We start from the raw sequence: 22907 nt of genomic DNA, 5'->3' as shown, positions 1-22907 counted from the left end.
CTTGAAAAGACATGTTGTGCCTTAGCTTGGGCTGCCAAACGCCCGCGTCATTATATGGTGAATCATACAACTTGGTTGATATCCCGAATGGATCCAATCAAGTACATCTTTGAGAAGCCTCTTTATCTTGGAAAGATTGCGCGTTGGCAAATGTTGTTGTACTGAATATGATATTGTGTACAAAGCTCGAAAGCAATCAAAGGAAGTGTTCTTGCCGAGCATCTTGCTTGTCAACCTCTTGATGACTACCACCAATCAAGTTTGATTTCCCCGATGAAGAGATTATGTATTTGAAAGCGAAGGACCGTGAGGAACCACCGATCAATGAAGGGCCGGATCCCAATAGCAAGTGGGGATTGGTGTTTGATGGTGCCTGTTAATGCTTATGGTAAAGGAATTGGGGCCATCATTGTAACTCCGCGAGGGCACCACATTCCTTTCATCGCTCGAATAACTTTCGAATGCACAAAAAACATAGTGAGTATGAAGCATGCATCTTGGGCATTGAAGAAGCCCTTGATTTGAGAATTAAGCACCTTGACATCTATGGAGATTCTGCACTTGTTATTAATCGGATAAAGGGTGAATGGGAGACTCATCATGAGAAGTTGATCCCTTACCATGACTATGCAAGACGTTTGTTGACATACTTTACAAAGGTTGAGCTGCACCATATCCCTCGGGATGAAAATCGAGATGGCCGACGCTCTTGCTACCTTGTCTTCCATGTTTCGTGTCAATCACCGGAATGATGTGCCCGTAATCAAAGTGCAACGTCTTGATAGACCCGCACATGTGTTTACCATTGAAAATATGCCGCATCAAACCGATGAAGATGTGAATGATAAAAAGTCTTGGTATTACAATATCAAACAATTCTTGCGGAATCATGAATATCCACCTGGTGCTTCTAACGGGGATAAAAAGACCTTGAGACGATGGGCTAGTAAATTCCTTCGGACGGAGAAATCCTATACAAGAGGAACTATGACATGGTCTTGTTGAGATGTGTTGACAAACAAGAAGCCGAGAAATTGATGCATGATGTACATGATGGTACTTTTGGGACCCATGCTTCGGGTCACACTATGTCAAGAAAACTGTTAAGAGCCGGCTACTACCGGATAACTATGGAGCGGGACTGCCACAAACATGCTAAGAGATGCCACAAGTGTCAAATTTATGCCGACAAGATTCATGTGCCTCCACACGCTCTCAATGTTATATCTTCCCCATGGCCTTTCTCTATGTGGGGCATTGACATGATCGGAAGAATTGAACCAAAGGCTTCCAACGGACATCGTTTCATTCTAGTGGCAATTGACTATTTCACCAAGTGGGTAGAAGCTGCCTCCTATGCCAATGTGACCAAGCAAGTGGTTGTCAAGTTTATCAAGAATAACATCATCCTGTCGATATGGTGTTCCCAACAAGATCATCACCGACAATGGTTCCAATCTGAATAATAGCATGATGCAAGCTTTATGTGAAGAATTCAAGATCGAACATCACAACTCTTCTCCTTATAGACCTCGGATGAATGGTGCGGTTGAGGCCGCTAACAAGAACATCAAGAAGATTGTTCGGAAGATGGTCACTACTTACAAAGACCGGCACGAAATGCTACCTTTTGCCTTGCACGGTTACCGTACTACGGTGCGTAGTTCAACCGGGGCAACTCCTTTCTCTCTTGTTTATGGTATGGAAGCAGTTCTCCCTCTGGAAGTGGAGATTCCATCTCTTCGAGTAATCATGGAAGCAAAGTTAACCGAGGCCGAATGGTGTCAAAGTCGGTATGACCAATTGAATCGATTGAAGAGAAACGTATGGATGCTATGACTCATGGACAATTGTATCAAGTACGAATGAAGAATGCTTTTGACAAGAGAGTCCGACCTCGAGAATTCAAGGAAGGCGAACTTGTATTGAAAAGAAGGATAAGCCAAGAACCCGACCCAAGGGGCAAGTGGACACCTAACTATGAAGGTCCTTATGTTGTCAAGAAGGCTTTCTCTGGTGGTGCTTTGATTCTTACACACATGGATGGTGTTGAACTCCCAAATCCCGTTAATGCCGATATAGTCAAGAAATACTTTGTCTAAAAAGAAAAGAACGGCGTGGTAGGTCGAAAACCCGAAAGGGCGGCCTAGGCAAAAATGCGCTTCCGGTGGATCGAAAACCCGAAAGGGCGATCCAGGCAAAAGTTAGGGACAAAAAAAAATGAATATGAAAAAGCTTCGCCTGAGATTGTATGCAACTCGTGCAAGAATGAGCGCCTCGATGAGCCGAAAACCCGAAAGGGCGGTTCATGCGTAAATGAGGTTGATAATAAAAGACAAGTAACTATATCCGGCAAACCACCATCACCCCTTGGGGCATCTCGCAACCGTCAATGATCATCTTCATCGAGGCTTCGTACTTGTGAATTCAAAATTTCTATGAAATGTAGCGGTCATCATGTTCAATGTATCACCAACCAATAAAATTACCATTTTCCAAGCTTTGTAAATCCTTGAAGTCATGCCTTTGGCTGACTCTCACTCTTCTACATCAATTTGAGCCGGTGCCTTTGTTTGAAACTCTATTTTTCTTTCTACTTTCAATGCTATATACAAGATATTTTCTTTCTATTTTGATAATGTCGATGTCCGAAACAAACATTTTTGAAAATTGAAAAAATCTTTTCCTGTCTATTTTGAAAGCAAACCCGAGCAACGGGGTACATTTCAATGAAACATGCATGAATAAATGAATGTCAATGTCTATTTCAATACATGTTACAAGCAGGTTACTTCCCGGGATGATCTGTGGTCAATGGCAAGAATGAAAAAACAGAATGAAAATGGTGAAAAAATACAAATGAAAAGCTCGCTAAGTTGAAAACCCGAAAGGGCGGCTTAGACAAAAATGAGCACCCCGCCGATTGACAACCTATGAAGGCAATTCGAGCAAAAATGGGGCAATGAAAAGAATTTATTCCCCGGTGAATCGAAAACCCGAAAGGGCGGTTCGAGCAAAAATGGGATTGAAAAATGAAAGAATGAAAGAATGAAAATTGAAAAGCATTGACCACGGATGCGAACATCCAATGTTTACCCAAAGACCGACACGCCTAGCAACGGCGACCTGTATCAAAGAACTTTCCAAGGGTCCCTCCTTTACAAGTTTTATTGCCCTCGGCCATGGTTTCGATACGTCTCTCAACGACGGTCTCTCCAAAGAGGTTTTCCCCTGTGAATATGTTGCAGCACGAGCCACTACGTGCCCAATCTTCCAATGTTTTGTCTATCTCTCGTGAAACTTCTCTCGTCAAACTACAAACCAATCATGCATTTCAAGCATTCATACATGCATAATCACGCATTTTATGTGCTCATACATTCAATAATCTTGTTATACCATACATACATGCTGCATTTCCAATTTCAACTTTCAATTCAACTCAACTTCCAATTTCAATTCAATCCAAATTTCAACTCGTCAAATCCAATTTCAATCTCCAATTTCAAACCAATCACAATTTCAATTTCAACTGTCAAATTCGATGCAATCTCAACTCTCAAACTTCAATTTCAATCATCCAATTTCAATTGTCAAATTCAATTCAATCTCAATTCGATGCAATCTCAATTCTCAAATCCCAATTTCAATTCAATTCAATCTCAATTCGAAGCAATCTCAATTTTAAATCAATCCAATCTCAATTCGAAGCAATCTCAATTTCAATTCAATCCAATCTCAATTCGAAGCAATCTCAATTTCAATTTCAAATCAATCTCCAATGCCAATTTCCAATTCAATTCAATTTCAACTCTCAATTCAATGTCTATGTCTCTCGCTCAATCTCAACTTTCAATCCCTCTTTCAATGTCAACTTTTAATTCAATTCAAATCAATGTCAATTCTCTCTCAATTTGCTTTTGGGCCAACAAAAATGGTCATGTCTATTTTCAAATCAAGTCGATGACAATTTACCCTCAATTGGTATCTTGTCAAATCGGAGCTTCCAATTTGTATCTTGTTATCGGTCAAGTGGCAAGTTCGATCCAAAGAACAGCTTGTACCTCGCTTATATGTCTATGTTTCCGGTCAAACGGCAAGTTCGATCCAAAGAATAGTTTGTACCCTTTGCTTATGTTTTGTTATCGGTCAAACGGCAAGTTCGATCCAAAGAACAAGTTTGCACCTACTTACATGTTGTGGTATTGATCAAGTGGCGAGGTTCGATCCAAAGAACGGCTTGTATCTACCCTTTGTCTATATCTCCGATCAAGCGGCAAGTTCGATCCAAAGAACAGCTTGTATCTGCCTATATGGCTATGTTTTCAATCAAGTGGCAAGTTCGATCCAAAGAACGGCTTGTATCTATCTTTTGTTTGTATCTCTTGGTCAAGTGGCAAGTTCGATCCAAAGAACAGCTTGTACCTATCTTTTGTTTGTATTTCCTTGGTCAAGTGGCAGGTTCGATCCAAAGAACAGCTTGTACCCATCTCTTGTTTGTATCTCTCGGTCAAGTGGCGGGTTCGATCCAAAGAACGGCTTGTACCTATCTTTTGTCCCCTGGTTTGTCTACCCCGTCAACGTCTACCTAAATCCCCGGTGACGTGACATGCTCCATAGACTCCGGTCGTTTGTCTTGCATTCATAATCAAAGTATTGCATGGCATTCATGTCTTTGAAAAGCTGAAAACGTATTTTTATGTCCAAAAACAAGCAAATGTTAATATTTAAGTATCTTCGTCCCGTCAAATCAAAGACTTCGTCTCTTGACTCTCCGACAAAGAAACTTAAATAGGGGCAGCTGTTATACCCTAATTTTGGACCTAAAAATACTTATTCAATTCTTTTTTCTTGCATTATAAGTCATTTGATTTGTCTCTCGATCAATTACATCTTCCTCTCGCGTTTTATTTCAATATTACTTGCAAAATCCACATGAAAGGGTATTTTAGTCATTTCCTGCATTCAACTCATTTTAATCCTTGAAAATTGTTTAAGTCTTTTAAATTGGTTTGTATAAGTCCTTGTTTCAATCTCATGTCAAAATTCATTTCAAAAATATCGGTTGAGTCTTTTTTTAGTCGGTTTAGCCCCTAGGGGCATTTTAGTCATTTCCTATGTTAAAATTTCTTTCAATCTTTGAAAAATTGTTTGAGTCCTTTCAAATAGTTTGAATAAGTCTTCATTTCAATTCTATGTCAAAATCCATTTCAAAAATTACATTTGAAGTCATTTCGAGTCAATTTTGCCCCTAGGGGCATTTTAGTCTTTTCATATGTTAAAGCTCTGTTTAAACTCTTAAGATTGTCTCTGTGTCTTTTAATTTTGTCTGTATAAGTTCTTGCTTTAATTTCCTATTAAAAATCCATTTTAAAATTGCATTTGAGTCATTTTTAGTCGTTTTAGCCCCTGTGGGCATTTTGGTCATTTCACATAAGATCTCTTAATCTGCTTCGTTGATTTTAATCGTCTCGCTTTACGTTAATTTTCAATTTACTTTTTCAATTCAATTTTAGTTTTAATTTTCATTTTGGTCCTTGTACTTTTGTTATTTGCATTTTTATCCCTTTTTAAGTTTGTTAGAGTCCAAGTGCCATGTGTCCTAATGCTATTGGTCCATAAGAGTTTGTTACAAGTCTAGTGCCACATGTCCCACTCCAATTGGTCCAAGGCTTACCACATCACCTATATAAGTCAAAGTCATGGTCAAAAGGTCACATTCAATTTTTTTCCACAAAAAAGTCACAAAAAATAACAAAATCCATTTTCTTTCCCTCTTTTCTTTCTCTCACGTGGCCATTTCTTTCACCACCCTAACAACCTTCTCTCACCACCATAACTAACCACTCAACCACCACAATCCACCTCTAACCAACACAAAACCACCCTAACTAACTCTTCCTCCACCACAACAACTTTCCTCCACCACAAAAACCACCACAATCCACCTCTAACCACCCTAACCACTTCCTTCATCACAACCACGATCCAATCCGTTCTTTTCCTCCTCCACCTGCGTTCAACAGCAACAAAGCCAAATTGACAGATTCACTTTCACAATCCAAGAACAAAATTGGAATCAAGCAAATCACGAACGGAAAAGGAACGGCGAAATGGATTCGAACGTGAAGCAAGAAGATTCGTGATTCACACGAAATTCAAATCGTGAAAACAGAACCGAAGCTCGAGTTGCGGCCAGCAGCAATTTTCGGTGACGACGAAGCGGCGAAGAACGTGAAATAGAGAGAAAGTGCAAGGGACGATTACGGCGAAGTCTTCCGTCACAATTTGCTTACCTCCGATCTGCTTGAGGTAACGTTTCCATACATTCGTCATTCCATTTTTATCTTGCGTGATTGTTTCGAAATTTATGATCTAGTGTCTCAAGGTTAGGATTTGGGGACTTAGAGAGTAGAATTGGGTATAAGGTAGAGAAAAGAGTAGAAAAAGCAATAATATAAGAAGAGGAAGCGAGAAGTTCGGGAGGCGGCGCCGCCACCCCGGCCGGCCAACCGCCGCCGGAAATTAGTTGGGGGCGGTGCTGTTTGTAAGCCGTGAGGGAGGGAGTACGCGTGAGGAGAGGAAGAAGGAGATTTTGCTTCGGGGAAAAAGCTGTATATCCACACTTCCTTCAATTTTATATGTTTGATCCATGGATCTGCTCCATGCCCACACCCACCAACCCATGCTCCCTCTTAAGCCCAACGTTATTTTACTTCTTTTTTTCCGGTATGCTGTTCACACCCACCCCCCTTTTCCCGCGTGCTTGTTAAATTTTACTTTTTACACCCCCGCGTGTTTGAAAAACTTTGATAAAATTCTCGGAAAAATTCCTATAATTCTCTTTGTACTTTTTGATCAATTTTGACATATTGCATGTCAAGATTGATCAAGAAATGCTGGAGAATTATTTTGGCTTTGGTTTAATGTCTTTTTCTTTTAATTTTTGTCGAAAATCTTGTTAAAAACCCCAAAAATTTGTGAACTCTCTCGCGATTATTTTTGATGCTTGAAACTTGTTTCTCATGATATTTTGGTATGTTGAAAATGGATAAAAAATATATAGGGAGATTTCTTGTGGCTTTGTGTTACTCTTTGTTAATTTCTTGTGGAAATTTCGCATGTTCTTGATCCCAAAATCTTGCCATGGTGTATTGTTCCTCGGTATGAGAATTTGCAATGTGTATGCCTCTGATTTGGTGCTATTCTTTACTGTTTTGGAGTTTGATTTGTTACTTTCTTGTTTTACAAGTTATGTAAATAATTGTTTGTGGAAATAAAGTGTGAAATATGCTTAAAAGGTGTCATAATCCTTGGTTTAATATTGTCTTATAATTTTCATGTCATAGCTGAAATAAAATTCTTTGAAGATTGTCATGGCATGAAAATTATAGGCCTTATGTTTGTGGGAATTTTATGACAAAGTTTAGGCATATTTTACCACTTTTGTGTGCTAAGAGTTTGTCAAGTTTCATTACTTTCCTATGCTATTTTACTTGCATCCATTTCAATCCTTATTATTCCTTGTGCTACTAACCCCTTTGTTTCATGTTTCATAAGCATACTTCATTCTTCCATTTTAGCTTCATTTCTTGCACTTTAATTCCCATATTAATAATTAGAATGTAAAGACTTAGGAATTTTGTAATATTTTTCTTATGCCTTTAAATTTCTTGCAAAGACCATAGAATGTAATTAGGGCATGATGTAATAAGGACAATGGACTCTAATAATGTACACCGACACAAGCACCGACACATGCACACACACCACTTTAGGTATATAGTAAGAATATGCATGTTTAGATGTATTTTTAGGATTGTATGTTTAGGTGAATGTTTAGGCTTTATACTTAGAAAAATCAATTTTCCAAAAATGTGAACAACATCACTCAAACCATTTTCTAAATAAACCTTGGGATCAAAATCCCATTGTAATTTTCCCTTTTATTTTCTTAATCAAATTTCAATGAACTTTAATCATACGTGGACCATATTTTGCAAATAACTAATTCCACCGCACAATTTCATAATCTCATGCCCTTGAGGCCTCTCTCTCTTATTCTTCAAAATTCATTTTTCAAACTTAAAATCAACCAACAAAAACAAAAACATTTTTGGAAGAGAACTACGGTGGATTTGATCCCTTAAACGGGTACGTAGGCAAGGAACAAAATTCCTTCAATTCAATTAAAATAAAAATCCAAAAAACATTCTTCTCCCTCCAATTCTTCATTTAGTAAATTCTTAGGTGTGAATAACATTTCAAAATAGCATTTAAAAGTAAAGCGCGCGCGTAGAAATTAAAGACGGTTCCTATAGGATACTATAGTCGTTATGGGTGCCTAACACCTTCCCGTAGCGAAAACAACTCCCGGACCTCGATTCTCAAGGGTTTTGCTTACTTTTTCCCTTCCCAAGAAAAAAATAAGATATCACCGGTTTAAAAGGTTCAAACGTAATCAATGTTTGACACCCGAAAACCAAGATAAAACAAATTTACCTTTGATTTCACTACAAAAAATTTAGTATTTTGCGACCCTTGCCTTAAAACCGCCTTTGAGTATACCTTTGCGCTGGTTTCGCGACCCTTAAGCCCAACAGCCGCATGTTTTTGAGAAATTGTTGCGACCCTTACCCAAACAGCCCTATGTTTTGAGTTAGGGGTATTTTTGTGAAAAGTTAACTAATGCACCTTGACATTTAAAGAGGTTCTTATAAAAAGGGACAACAAATTTTAACGAAAGAGTAGTAATAAATATCACCCACCCGCTCTTACTCGTACACAAAACCCAAATCATGGCCAACGATTTACTTTAAACTTTGTTTGAGAGTTCGGAGAGGAAGGGAAAGATGACTTTAGAGGGCTAGAAACTGTTGTTTTTACTACTTTGTCAAGTATTTGACTTAATGTTTTCAAGACAACTTTTTTTAAATAAGTTTATTAAACAATACCCCTAAAACACCGGTCAGCATGATCCTTATAAAAAATATCAACTAAGAAAGTGAGTCAAATAATTATCAAGAAAAAGCTTCATTGGAGGAGGAGTAACCACAAATCCTGAGCAAATAAAACTACCAAGATGGCTCACAATAGCAAGGTTCAATACCAAGATTGGTCTCTCGGAACACATGATAAATAAAACAAGTTCAACCATTAAAATCGATAAGGAGTGACACTTCTTCAATAAGGATATTAAGATACAAACAATTTATGTGCATACAAGCCATGTTTACCACCATTAACGAATCCATTTCCACAATAATTGAAAGTAAGTTGAGTCTTCACACTAGGCACAAGCCAAGAACTGTGCTCCAAAGCTCTACCATCATTGAAGTTTCATTACCAATGTTCTAGGGAAAACCACATGTAAAGAGTCCATTATAATTGCCAAGGAGACCTCCATAATGACCAGAGGAAGTGTAATATGAACCATGAACATTCAACTTGTAAGTTGTAACCGGTTAGACTCGGGAGGAAACCATTTGACATTAAGCTCATAGTGACTTGCATCAGTGTGAGTGGGAGATTTCTTGAGCAAGAGGGTGATCTTTAATTGAGATATGAGAGAGATAGTGAATTGTTAATTATGTGCGTAAGTAGTGTAAAAAATATTTACTAAAAATGCTTATGACTTTAACTTTGAAAAAAATAGTGTCCAAGTGAACATAACTCGGTTGGTAGGACAATGCATTATTATTATATGCGAGGGCCGATGTTCGAACCCCGTACACCCCACTTATTCACTTTATAAGGTGAATTCTAGCCACGGCTACCGACCAAAAAATAAAAAATAGTTTCAATAATCGTTCACTTTATAAGGTGAATTCTAGCCACGGCTACTGACCAAAAAATAAAAAATAGTTTCAATAATCGAATACATGTGTAAACTTTTTTTACACAAACAATATTTATTCTTAAAAGATATGTAGACCAATTTCACATTTATGTTTAACAAAAATAGAATAATTTTTCCATTTTTCAAAAATATATTTAGAAATTGATGATACAAAATGAACGATTTTATCACATTTTCTAATTTTTATAAGTATATTTTGAAATTGAAGTTATGACATGAGAAGATGTCTAATCTAACAATATCAACATGAATAGATACAAAGTCACAAGAAGAAGTTATATGGCATTGATATTGATAGCGTTCTTTCCGCACTAATGTTAACACTCTCACTCTCACTCTCACCCTTTCGTCCTCTTTCTTCCTATTCTTCTCTTTCAATCTCTTCTTCTTCTTCTTCTTCTTTGTCCCAAGTAGTGGCAGTAGCAGAACAAAGCCAACAACAAAAGCCACAATTACGAAGCTCACAACTTGTTGCATTGGAATATGCTGACCTCAATCTCTCTTACAACTTGGTTTGTTTCTTTATGTCCTTTTTACTTTCATTTTCCACTTTAAACGGATAATATAATGAATTTGTTGTGTTTTTTTTAACTAACTATATTATTATTATGTTTTATGTCATATTTCAGAATTTGGGTCATGGCAGAATCAGGCAACATGTCAATCCTTCTTCTTTCTCTGTATGTTCCTTTCTTTACTACACCAATTCAAATGTTTTCTCATATTCATTATAGGATTAGATAATAAATATGTTTTTAATCCCTATACTATAATTATCATTTATCATGAGTTTTGTTTGTCTTAATTGTAGGCTACCCTATTTTGATTTGCTAATGAAATTAGTCCCCTTTTTAAAACATGTTCATTCGTTGAAATTGGTAGAGTACGTTAGATACAAACACAAATTCAAATGTGGCTAATAACGAAAATGATGAATTTGTGAATAAACTCACAACATCCAAGTTAACGGCATAAAACGACAAAAGGCCTACGAATAATGTGATAAAATCAAAGTGACCAAAATACAGATGTCTCCATATCTGCAACGTTGACGACCTAGTCATTGCTATTGGTTGAGTCAATAATTGATTGAAGTTGATCTATTAAGGAACCAAGACGGGGAATCAAATGAAAACCGCACATAGGCTAGAAATCATACAACACCACACTAATACGACGAAATCACGAAGAAGAAAAAAATGAAATAAAAACATGATCTCAGTTGAAACCAATTATTTAGATTTAAAGAGGGGGAAAAGATGCACAGAAGTGATTCCGGATAAAAAAACGAGCCCCTTTCCGGTGGATGACGAAGAAATGAAACTGAGAGAGAAGGTACAGTTTACCTCCACTCACTCACTCAGATTATTGGATTTATTAATCCACCTGTATATTATAAATTCACCTTGATGATTCCACGTGAACAAGTTTGATCCCACGTCAATAAAAAACTTGACACATCACATTTTTTGGTCCAGAAATCTGAGCGATGGACCAAAAAACAGGATTTCAAAAAGGGGACAAATTTTGCGAGCCAGTGAAAATAAAGAGATCAAAACTGCAATTATGCCGTTTTGTATTTAGTACCTATACCCTTTTCAATCTGTACAAAACAAAACTGCATGTTTTTAGAACCTCTTAAAGAATGCGGTTTTGAAAGGACTTAATAGTAAGAACACTGGGACTAAAACAACAAATTTATATGGACTGATAACACATATTTAACCTTCATTATATTATATAAACATTTTGTATGAAATATATACATTTGGTCTCTACAATATATCTGTGTGCGTTACTGATATGTAGTTTCATAACTACGCCATCTTTTGTCACCTTACAGAGATATCTAATCAGATTTGAACATTTTGTCATACACCAATTTTATGAATGATATATTGATAAGATGAACCAAATACAGAAACCGGACCTAATAGGCATTTGGTCCAGCGAATCCTTTTGTCTTTCATTATGTACGAGGGGTTTTTTGCTTTCCTGTAATGATATTTTTTTCTTGATAGACTCCTGCACAAGTACCAGACTGGAACCAGGTCTTTGCAGACCCTGCATCGCCACTCATGGTAGATATTGGATGTGGTAATATGAATTTCATCGATAAATGTATTTTGTTTTATGCATTTGTTCTTGAGTTGATTGTTGAATTTAGCATACATATTAATGATTGGCATTGGCTTGGAATGCATGTATGTAAAAGTTGATAATTTACATGATCTATTATTGAGTTTGGATTTCATCCTTTCTGATATATTGAGCCAAAACATCTTGTAATCAAAGTGTCAAATATTTGCATGAACTCTTTTACCTCAACATCAGGAAGGGTTAATGAGAAGCCGTGTTGCCAAAGAGCAGCTATAGCGTAGCTGAATTTGAACAAATATCAATTGCTTTGCAATACAATATTTAATACAAAATGTCCTTAAATAGAAGTTATTGCAGCGCTATAACACTGTAGCGTTGCAAAATTTAAACACTACTATTTTCTGCGATTTATAGTAGACAACATTAGCTCTTGGACAATCAAATAATCATTTCAGTACCTGATAAACATCGCACTTGATTGTTCCACTATATCTGTTGTTGAAAATAATGTCAGGCAGCGGCAGGTTTCTTATGTGGCTTGCAAAAAGAACACCTAAAGCGAGAAATCATTTGGGATTGGAAATACGGCAAAAGGTAAGGAAACAAGATTCTGTTTGTTTTGAATGCCCTTGATGATAACTCCCTTCCCTTTCAGTGAATTTTGATTTCTTATTTTGTTATCGCACTTTCAGCTTAGAATAGAGGGATATCGTCTCGTATAATTATGTATACTTCAATTCCATGTGCAGATGGTCAAGCGTGCTGAGTTATGGGTAAAAGATCTGGCTCTGGATAACATGTACTATCAATCATAAACTTTATTTTGACGGCAAAGTAAATGTATACAGGCATTATTTATAACAATGCTGCAATAATGACCGTTTTTTCGCTTAATTGCAGACATTTCTTGTTTGCAAATGCCCCAATTTCTTTTAAGCAGTTGATAGAATCATATCCTGGTCCCTTGCAGTTAGTTTCGATTTCGGTGAGTCTTTCTAAAAGCACTAAAGAGAATTTGGGTGCCACTGACCTAATGGCTTATTGGCTGGACTTGGATCGCCTGAAGTCACAATTCCACGCATTCACGTATTCAGCACATCGGTAACCATTGGATTGAGATCGGACGATGCAGAATGCAATCAGATTTTGATTTTTAATACTTTAAAATACTGAGCTTGAAATCTTCAATCCAACAACCACTGATGTGTTGACTGTGTGGAATTATGAGTGCGGGAAATCCAAATCACTTGTTGGCTACATTGTTGTTACTTAAAGGTTTTACATTCAAACTTCGTTTATTTATAGTTAACGATTTCCCTCAACACATGCAGTGTCCAGACCCTCATTTAAAGAAAAAATATCATAAAAGAAGAGTTTTGCAAAAGCCTTTGGTCGGTACTATTGTAGATAATTTATCTCCCGGGGGACAGGTATATTTTCTGCATGCTCTAATATATAGGACAGTTGTTACCATAAATATTGTGCAATTTACTTGTTAACTAAAACTACCACTTAGTACAAGATATGCTGATATTTAGGACTCTATATTTCTGTCCCTGGTACATAAGATTTTGTATGTTCCATTTTTCTTACTATTAGTGTAAATGTATGGATACTTTGCAACAATGTTTAGACTCTTTGTTTTCTTCTCTCTCTTTTTTTTTTTTTCATTTGTTTTTAACTCATAATCATATTTATGGTTCTGACTTGCCCTTTTAATGATATTTCATGCCTGCGAGAAGACTTAAGAGAGTCGTTTTCCATTTTATGGTCGTGTTTATGACAGGTGTTCGTACAATCTGATGCACTTGAAGTGGCACTTGACATGAAAAACCAGTTAGATGAAGTTGATGCACTTAGTCACATAGATGCTTTGAACTCTGATATATTGTGTGACAGTGAAGGATGGTTATTAAGCAACCCTATGGGGATTAGGACTGAGAGAGAGATTCACGCAGAATTCGAAGGAGCAAAAATCTATCGAAGGTTGTACGAGAAGAAGCAGATGTGATTGCTTTGTCAAAGCTCAAATTTGTCTGTGTTATTGAGAAGTTAAGGTCGATGGGTTCATGGAAAAGATTATGTATATAACTATTTGAATTTTTTCTGATTTTCATAAGAGCTTGTTAAAATGGTTAGTGGGGTAGGGTGTTGAGCTTTGTAATCTGATATTCTGATTATTCACTTGTATGAGGCTCTTTCATACAATCCGATAAAAAATACATCTTAGGAAAAAAAATATTAAGTCTCTTAATTATTCTAATTCAAATTATTCTAGTTAGTCATATTCTGATTACTATGACCATTTCTGTCTTGATCAGTCATAACTTTAACTATTTTATTGATTAACTTTTTCCATATCAATTCAAATTATTCTAATTCATTTCTTCCTCTCACTCTATAGGTAAATGAGAATAAGTCTCCCTATGCATTTAACAGCAAAAGAAAAAAATATATACTAAAAAGTTTTTCTTTTTGTTTTTTGCATAAGAATATATACTGAAGTTAAAAGATAGAAGTATCTGTTCCAATAAGATTATATATTATAATGATAAAATAGTGAAGAGCACTATAATCACTTTAATTTGTAAATTATAAACAATTGCTGAAAAATTTCATAAAAAGAATATTACTGCAAATAATGTTACTCAAGCTCATCCAAAGTGGTAAGTTTGAACTCGAAACCTCACAATTGTGTGTAAGTTTTATGTGGTGTTTGCCACTTCATATACCAACAAAAAAAATAGCAATAAGTAAATATATTCAATAAGAGCACAAAATGACGAAAAATAAATGTATGAAATTCTGTAACCTATCTATCATTATAAAAAATATTTTCTTAGAATATAGATATTATATTATGTTCTATTATATTTTTATGACATAACAATTATGCTTGCAAAAAGAATTAATTATATAGACAGATCTATATTCCATATTGCGTAGAAATAACGTGTGCTTTTTCATAATTGAGAAATTATAACTATAAGAATAGGTGAAGCATTAATTCTAGCAAGGCACCAACAAGCATACACTTTGGTCACCTTTGGGTTTTATTGAAAACATTTGCCATTTTTCAATTGAGTAAGCATCAAGCAATAGTTATTTCTACTTTTTTGCATGTTGTTGCCAACAAAGTCTAGTATGTTGAGTTATTTCTTGGTTTGAATTTTTCTTGAAATGTTATAATTCATTTTCCATTCTTTGTAAATTTCAATATAATTTGCATCATGATTAACTTTTTTTATTAATTAAAGTGACACTAATGATCATTTTACAATCATCTTTGAGGGAATTCGAACTATGTACCTTAAGGTTACAAAACTAAACTCTTACCACTGAGCTAGCACCTCAAATTGTATGGTTTTGGATTCCACTAGTCTTGCTCTTTGTTTTTTTTTTTTCTGAGTCTTCCCTACCATTTGGCTTGATCATGATAAAAGAAACATGGGTTCATTCAAATTGTTCCCCTGCTACATATTTTACCTGATTGATTCTGATCGTGGAGATGAAATCTCTTTAAGGGGTTTGCTATATATTGATGTCATAGAAATATATGTTTCCTTCATGAAGAAATAGGAATTTAAATAATATTTTGTTTGGTTATGTATTCAATCAGTTTACCACCATGTATGAGTAAATGGTTCCTTTATGTCTGAAAATTGATCATTTAGATTGGTAATATAAAGCCTATTTGATCGACTTATTTGAGTTAATCTACTGACATATAAGTACTTGTGAGACTGTCTGAGAGAGCTTATGAAAACAGCTTATGACATGTACATAAAGTGTTTTTAGCTTATTTCCATAAGCTCTCTAAGATAGCTTATATGAAAGCAATTTGACTTTATTTTATCTTTTGTTATAGAAATAATTTATACAGAAGCAGTTATATGATAAGCGCTTAACTATGTTGTTTATCCAAACAGGGATAATATTTATATGATGTATTTATATTTTTGCAAATTTTAAATTGTCCTAGGCTGAATCAAGATGAACTATGGTAGAAACAAGTATGATCAAGGAGGCTATTGTCCACCAGCTGGATCCTATTCCTATCCACCTCAAGGAGGCTATTATCCACCACAAACTGCATATCCATCTCAGGGAGGTTATTATCCTTCACAACAATATCCACCAAATGCAGGAGGATATCCGCCTTCTGGTTATCCTCATCAGCAACCATCTTATCATGCACCACATGGCCATCCTTCAGGTACACTTGATCATCCTAATTTGTTATCAGTAATAAACATATCAGCGACTCAAGTACTCATCATGGTACTCCTTGTACTTGCTTCGGCTTCTTCCTTTATCTATATATTCGATTTTCCATTTTTAAAAAAAGTAATAAATATATTAGAATGCATATAAACAATCTTTTATGATCTACCTGATGCTGGCTTATATTTTATGATAACGCACGAATGGTAATGGTTTGTTCAGAATTTGAACAAACCTCTACTTTTTGCGATCCATGTTCAATGTTTTTGTGAATGGTTTCTTTCTCCTAATGTTTCTTGCATAGGTTATATACTCAACTCATACTCAGTATTGCATCTTTGTTTTACAAACTAGACTATTCTCGCACCATAGAATGATGCTAATTTGGGAGGGGTATGTTATGTACAATGTACTGATTTATTGTTTTCATAAAGGGCATGGTGCTGGTATAGGAGGATTGTTTGCAGGAGGGGTGGCTGCATATGGTTCTCACCATCTCTCACATGGACATGGAGGTTATCATCATGGTCATGGAAAGTTTAAGCATGGAAAATTTGGCAAACATGGAAAATTCGGCAAGCATGGAAAATTTGGCAAGGGATGGAAGTGATGCAGAGGCCAATATATTAAATATGCAACTTTGAGCATGATCATCAATGCTGAATTATTACTTATTAGATGAATAATGTTTGCTAATTTTATTTTGATAATAATAATGTATGCTAATTGTTATTAGCAACATACTAAGTTTCAATTGGATGTTTGCAATGAACATTTTCATTTGGTATTACTATCTTTTATTTGAATGTGTGTGGATGTTCAATGTATGTATATGAAAGCCCTAAACTTTATTTAGGTCCTGTTTGGATTGCCTTATTTGCAGACATTTCTTGTTTGCAAATGCCACAATTTCTATGAAGCAGTTGGTAGAATCATATCCTGGGCCCTTGCAGATAGTTTCTATTCTGGTTAGTCTTTTTAAAAGCACTCAAAAGCAAGATTGTGTGCCACTGAGCTAATGGCTTGTCGACGACATTATTGTTACTTAGAGATTTTGCATTGGAAGGTCTTTTATTTATTGCTGATTTCGGCCAACACATGCAATGTTCAGATTTGTCTCAGGATTGAATGTTCAAATAAAAATGTTCAGATTGGTACCTCTCTCACCCTCACCCTCTATTTCTCTCAATCGAACCTCTCTTCTTCTCACCTAGAACCACTCTCACCCTCAATCTCTCAATCGAACCTCTCTCACCCAGATCCCTCAGTCTCAAACCTTCAAAAACAACACCAAATTGAATCTCAGACACCCTCAACCTCGCTGAAATCGCAATTGAACCACAATCCTATTCTATCCTTCAAAAACTCCACCACCATCTTTTTGAAATCTCTTGGAACTGGCTTTGAAACGCTTGAGGTATTATAAGACTTTACTATCCCTTTGTTTCAATCTATTGTTCTTAATTTTTTTTTTAATTTGAGTAAAAAATACCCTTTTGTTTATTTTATCAGATTTCATATATGGGTTTGTTTTAATATATGTGTTTGGGTAAGGTTTGCCTGTGGTTGGATTTTTGCGTGAGTTTGGGTGCCTGAGGTTCCAACACTAACCTTGTGTATAGTAGTGCTACACTCCTGCAAATATGACTAGAATTGGGAATTTTTTTAGGGTTTAGGGTTTCGAATGGGGATTGAGAATTGTTTTGCTACTGTCATGACTTTGTTCATTTTGTTAGGCTGTTAAATCTGAATCATTATTATTATTATTATTATTATTATTGTATTACAATCTTCTTGTTTGAATGTTCTGAAATTCAGAAAGTAGTAAATCTATGGTAATTGATCTATTTTTTTCCGATGAAATTTACTAAAAATAGTTGGTCATTTGTGTGTTAATGGTTTGAGAATTTGTGTTGTGTTCTTAGAGACACAAGGACACGCTAAATTAGTGCTTGTTTTTATTGATTTTTTTTAGTGTTAATCAATGATGGCTGTTTTTGTAAGCAATTTAAACTGTTAGTAATTTTTTGTTTGTTATTTGGTGTAGTTTCGGGGAGGATGTGTAGACACCGAAACATTGAGGACAATGGTTCCTCATGCTAGACCAGTTACAAATTTTGATAATTCACCGTCCACAATCTCATACATTGATAAAGTTGGGAGAGCAATGGAATGTTATGTGTTGAAGGTAAATATGCAACTGCATCAAATTTAAGTATAAAATAATATAGTATGCTAGGTATATGTTTAAAGGATTTAGAGTTGTTATGTGTCAAAGTTAAAACGTAGCTACTTTGACTAAGAGATAATATTCATATCTATAAGGTATATATGCATGTTTATTCACATTTTTAGCATTTTTTATAATGTAACTTAGAGAAGGAAAAAATTATAACAACAAGCTTCTGCATATCTTGGGGCAAGGACAGAGATGCATTATAGAGCAGTACCTCTATCATTTTGCTTCATTAGAGAGCAGTACCTCTGCATTTTGCTTCATTAGAGAGCAGTACCTCTGTCATTTTGCTTCATTTTTGTTTGTTAATTGTGGTTTCATGCTCAATTATACCACTTGCAAGTTACGGAGATTGTAAAATGATGACATGGCTAAAATTTGAGAAGATGTTACTTAATGGGTTAGCACCTATTTTATAAGTTGATAGTAGCACATAGAATGTTGGCCTATGTTCAGTCTTCTATACAGTTGATCTGGATTTTTACACTAATTTTTTTATGGTGTTTGTGATGCAAGAATTTTAAGAATCCAAATGAGTTGTTCCATTCTTTAACGTTATATTCAATTTAAGACATTTATACTAATATTAGGTGTAAGAAGAAAGGCAACATGGTCTAACAAAGTCTCGGTCGTCACTTTGAGGGTGTTTAATTCATTGTTGATTGGTGTTGTAGGAGCCTCTGATAACAACCATGCTTAAATATAGGTTGAAATTTTGTTTTCGGACCTGTAAAATCTGAAATGGATGCAAGATATGATGCTATAGTTTTAGGAATACACATCCTACTCTTATCATTGATGTGTGCGTAAACACATCTTTTCTGTGTGGTTCTGCAGTCTACGCTCTACACTGCATTGTTCAACTCTCGGAGCAAAACATGTACTGATCTTTTAGTTTCTTGTTCAAACTAGTTCATGGTAGCAACTTGGCACCTTTTGAACCATAACAGGAAACATTTAGTGGTAGTTGGCATTTTACCCCCTATTAGGATTTGAGACTCAATTGTTAGCAATTTTCATATCCATTCCCATCACAGACAAATTAATGCAGACCATTGTTTAAACAGAAAATAATTGCACAGCATGGGTATTTTGATTTTGTAGGATCAGGCTCTATTAATTCAGCAGTCACTAGATGATAGGATCAAGAACATGGATGGGGCATGTTCCAGACTACTCTGATGCCTTACTGTCAAGTAATCATCTTTCTAGGTATATATGCAATTGGCTTACTTTTAAAAACTTTATCTTAATGCAATTGGCTTACCTTTAAAAAAAACAAAGATTTCATTTACACTATATCTCAATTATAGTTTGGATAAACATGATAAACGCTTGCGAATAAATATGGTTTGGCTCTGTTTTGATGCTAATGGTTTTGATATTCCCCTTTTGGTTATTATTAACAACTATATTTCAATTACACTATCTCAATTACAGTTTGACATATTTGGATAAACATGATAAATGCTTATGTATAAATATAGTTGTATTTTTTTTGAAGAGCGTGTTTGTGAACAATTGTTTATGTTTGCAAAATTGTCTTCAGGTTGATTTTACGTTTGCTATCTATAGATGGACAAAGAAGAGCCACCACCACCACCCCCGCTACCAAAGCCATATAGAAGAGGACCTAAACTCACAATCCATCATTCATCCTTTGTTCCGATGCCACCGGAGGAAATACGAGCAGCAAATTACCGGGAGGGAGACCAGAACAAATTTGTTTGAATATTATGATCATTAGCTTATTATGTTAGATTTATAGATTGTATGAATATTATTTAAATATTTATGATTTTTTACAAAAACTATTTAAGGATTGTACAAATATTATGATATATTGATTAATTAATTTGTGTCTTATTAAATTAAAATTTTATTTCTTTTATTTATTTGTGTTGAATTAATTTTATTTCTTTAATTAGAATTAAAAAGTAGGAAGGGATCACAAAAAAGGTCCATTACATTACCGGCGGAATTTTTCGTCACTAATGCAAATACGTATAAACATTACCGGCGGAATTTTCCTTCGGTAATGGGGAGGTAGTTTTGACAAAGCATTGCGAGGGATTATTCCGCCGGTAATTGCGGCGGATTACCGACGCATTACAATCCGCCGGTAATTGCGGCGGAATAATCCCTCGCAATGCTTTGTCAAAACTACCTCCCCATTACCGAGGGAAAATTCCGCCGCAACATTACCGACGCTCATATTACCGAGGGACTCATATCCGCCGCAATACATATTACCGAGGGATTTTTAGCATTACCGGGGGATTATTTCCGCCAGTAAAAACCATAATTCTTGTAGTGATAAGTTCACCTGCTCCTTTGATTGTTCATTATGTCAATTCAAATTTAATCTTTGATTGTTCATTATGGCAATTCTTGTTGGATCTTGTGTTGGGGGTCCGCTGCAATAACTTGACCAAGAAGATGATGAAGATGAATACGATGAAGTGTGCACATAAATTCCAAAGATTGTTGTATATCTTGATTGTTGGGAAGATGCCTGATGCACTTGAAACATGAAAAGTTTAATGGTTATGCATGTAAACTCAAAGCGGATGGGGTTGCCATACTAACCTTTAGGTTCGATTCGCCCCCACCAATAACCGTATATTGGATGCAATAAGGAAAGACCGGTGAATCCCCTTCAGATACTATGAGTTCTTTGACGTGTATTGCACAACCACACCAAGCATATCTCCTAACGGTATTTTACAGATTTATGGTTCCAGCAATTCACTCATGCATTAGAGAATTGATTGATGATTTAGAGTAAGAGAATGATGGAGAATTATGTTGTTAATCTAACAAAATTCTGTCCAAAATTGTGATGTTTTTGCTCTGTCAAACTAATGCCCAAATGACAAGCATTTATAATGCATTATATGACCCTTCATATGAGAGAAAACACCCCTTTGATTTGAAACAATGTTATGGTTCATTAAACATCCCTTTGTCAAAGGTTATAATCATATACACTTGAATCAATGTGAAGGTTCATTAAGCACCCCTTTGCCAAATGTTATAATCATATACATTAGAATCAATGCAAATGTTCATTAAGCATCCCTTTGCCAAAGGTTCCAATGTATATGAATGATTCCCATGAAGAGTTACAACTTTTGGTTCTAAAGTGATTCCATTATTTTGGAAATCACCAACAATCCCCCACCATTTTCAAAATACTAAATCACATAAATACGGAAATTCCATGCCTTCGGATAATGGTATCTCGCGATTTGAACCATTATTTAGTAAGTTAAGTTTTCGCTCATTCCCAAATAGTATGGTAGGCAAGCTTTGAACCAACTATTCATTAGAACAAGTGTGCATAACTTACACATAGAATCTCGGTACCATTGATAAAGAGACTTGTAAGATGACACATTAAGAAGGCCTTGTGTCATATATTCCTTTTCATGAGAATTTAAGAGTCAAACCCTTGAACTCCGTGAAGCAGCCAAACTTCATTCTCACATAGGTAGATTATATCGGAAATGCCCCATAAGTATGCATTTCAGCAAATATATGTTATATGTCCATTAAGAGGAAAACCTCATCCTACCCTTTTTCTTCTTATGGTCCAAGTACTTTTACCCCTTGGGATGTATCTATTGTCAAGTACTTCAATTACTCTAATATTGTACTTTCACCATTGAACCCAAGACTTGATGCTACTCAAGTGTGGGTTGAGTTTCCACTATTGGTAATCAATTAGATTTGGGTTTGTACCACATCCCTAATAATGTCTTCAATGTATTCAACATCATTTCCAAAGACATCATTCCTTGTCAATCATTTCGTCAAATAATTGCAAGATTTTCTTTTAATTTTTATAAACTTTGAATATTCAATTTTTCACATAGATTTTGTATTCTCATAGCTATGTCTACGGATCAACTTATATACTCTTGATAGTATTCACCAACTATCATCAAACCATGACACTTTTGTCAATTGAGTATATTGTAATAATACACAAACTTTTATGTCATTACACCTTTGCTATGAAAATATTTAACATGCATTTCAATTCCAACTTCAACTTTTCTTTTATATCTAGCCAAGATATATCATACATTGAATGCATTAAACATACATAGCAAAATAAAACTTGATCATAAAAGAATGTCATAACCAAACTTTATAAGATGGGATTAAACATGCAAGTTATACACTCCACATAAAATTAAATATAACACAAACATTTTGATTTTAGTTATCATATAACTAATACATGTATCATAAATTCATTGTGTTAAATTCAAGTTTATGTTTAAATATGTTCAAGCTAAATTTCAATAAACAATCACATAGAAAAATAAACAATGAACCAGATCATTAATATTCTCTATGACTTTCTTTCATGAAAATTTATCAACTTACAGTAATTCAAAACATACCCAAACTATTTTAATGTCATGATAAACAAGAAATTAACAATTACTTTTCATATTATCATGTACATATAATATC

General features: G+C 35.2%; 2 protein-coding genes across 3 annotated transcripts; both read left to right on the top strand.

Moving 5' to 3' along the window:
• Positions 1–10082: 10082 nt before the first annotated feature.
• On the top strand, positions 10083–14246 carry LOC146896803 (uncharacterized). Of its 2 annotated transcripts, XM_085735631.1 has the most exons (8): positions 10083–10371; positions 10489–10539; positions 11881–11956; positions 12474–12553; positions 12709–12758; positions 12860–12944; positions 13291–13389; positions 13746–14246. In XM_085735631.1, exons 1-8 carry the CDS (start codon positions 10174–10176, stop codon positions 13968–13970), a joined length of 864 nt encoding a protein of 287 aa, XP_085591757.1. In that variant the 5' UTR covers positions 10083–10173; the 3' UTR covers positions 13971–14246. The 2 variants fall into 2 exon arrangements, with proteins under 2 accessions (XP_085591757.1, XP_085591758.1); XM_085735632.1 differs by lacking the exon at positions 11881–11956 and having other exon boundaries at positions 10091–10371; positions 12709–12732.
• Positions 14247–14973: 727 nt separating this feature from the next.
• On the top strand, positions 14974–16989 carry LOC146896802 (uncharacterized). The gene is made up of 3 exons (XM_085738679.1): positions 14974–15043; positions 15942–16175; positions 16618–16989. The coding sequence occupies exons 2-3, from the start codon at positions 15953–15955 to the stop codon at positions 16791–16793; spliced, it is 399 nt and encodes a 132-aa protein (XP_085594805.1). The 5' UTR covers positions 14974–15043; positions 15942–15952; the 3' UTR covers positions 16794–16989.
• Positions 16990–22907: the final 5918 nt, after the last annotated feature.

Source organism: Medicago sativa, chromosome 8, assembly GCF_051527215.1.
Source record: "Medicago sativa cultivar Bolivia chromosome 8, Bolivia_mono, whole genome shotgun sequence".
Lineage (NCBI taxonomy): Eukaryota > Viridiplantae > Streptophyta > Magnoliopsida > Fabales > Fabaceae > Medicago > Medicago sativa.
Note: the sequence above shows the minus strand (reverse complement) of the source record. Positions and strands in the feature narration are given on the sequence as shown.

Bases quoted from the DNA above. Each gene is read 5' to 3' on its own strand.
- LOC146896803 (XM_085735631.1), top strand. From the start codon at position 10,174: ATGTTAACACTCTCACTCTCACTCTCACCCTTTCGTCCTCTTTCTTCC. The intron at 11,957-12,473 runs GTAATATGAATT...AAATAATGTCAG, and splicing joins CATGGTAGATATTGGATGTG to GCAGCGGCAGGTTTCTTATG. The intron at 12,759-12,859 runs GTACTATCAATC...GCTTAATTGCAG, and splicing joins GATCTGGCTCTGGATAACAT to ACATTTCTTGTTTGCAAATG.
- LOC146896802 (XM_085738679.1), top strand. From the start codon at position 15,953: ATGAACTATGGTAGAAACAAGTATGATCAAGGAGGCTATTGTCCACCA. The intron at 16,176-16,617 runs GTACACTTGATC...GTTTTCATAAAG, and splicing joins ACCACATGGCCATCCTTCAG to GGCATGGTGCTGGTATAGGA.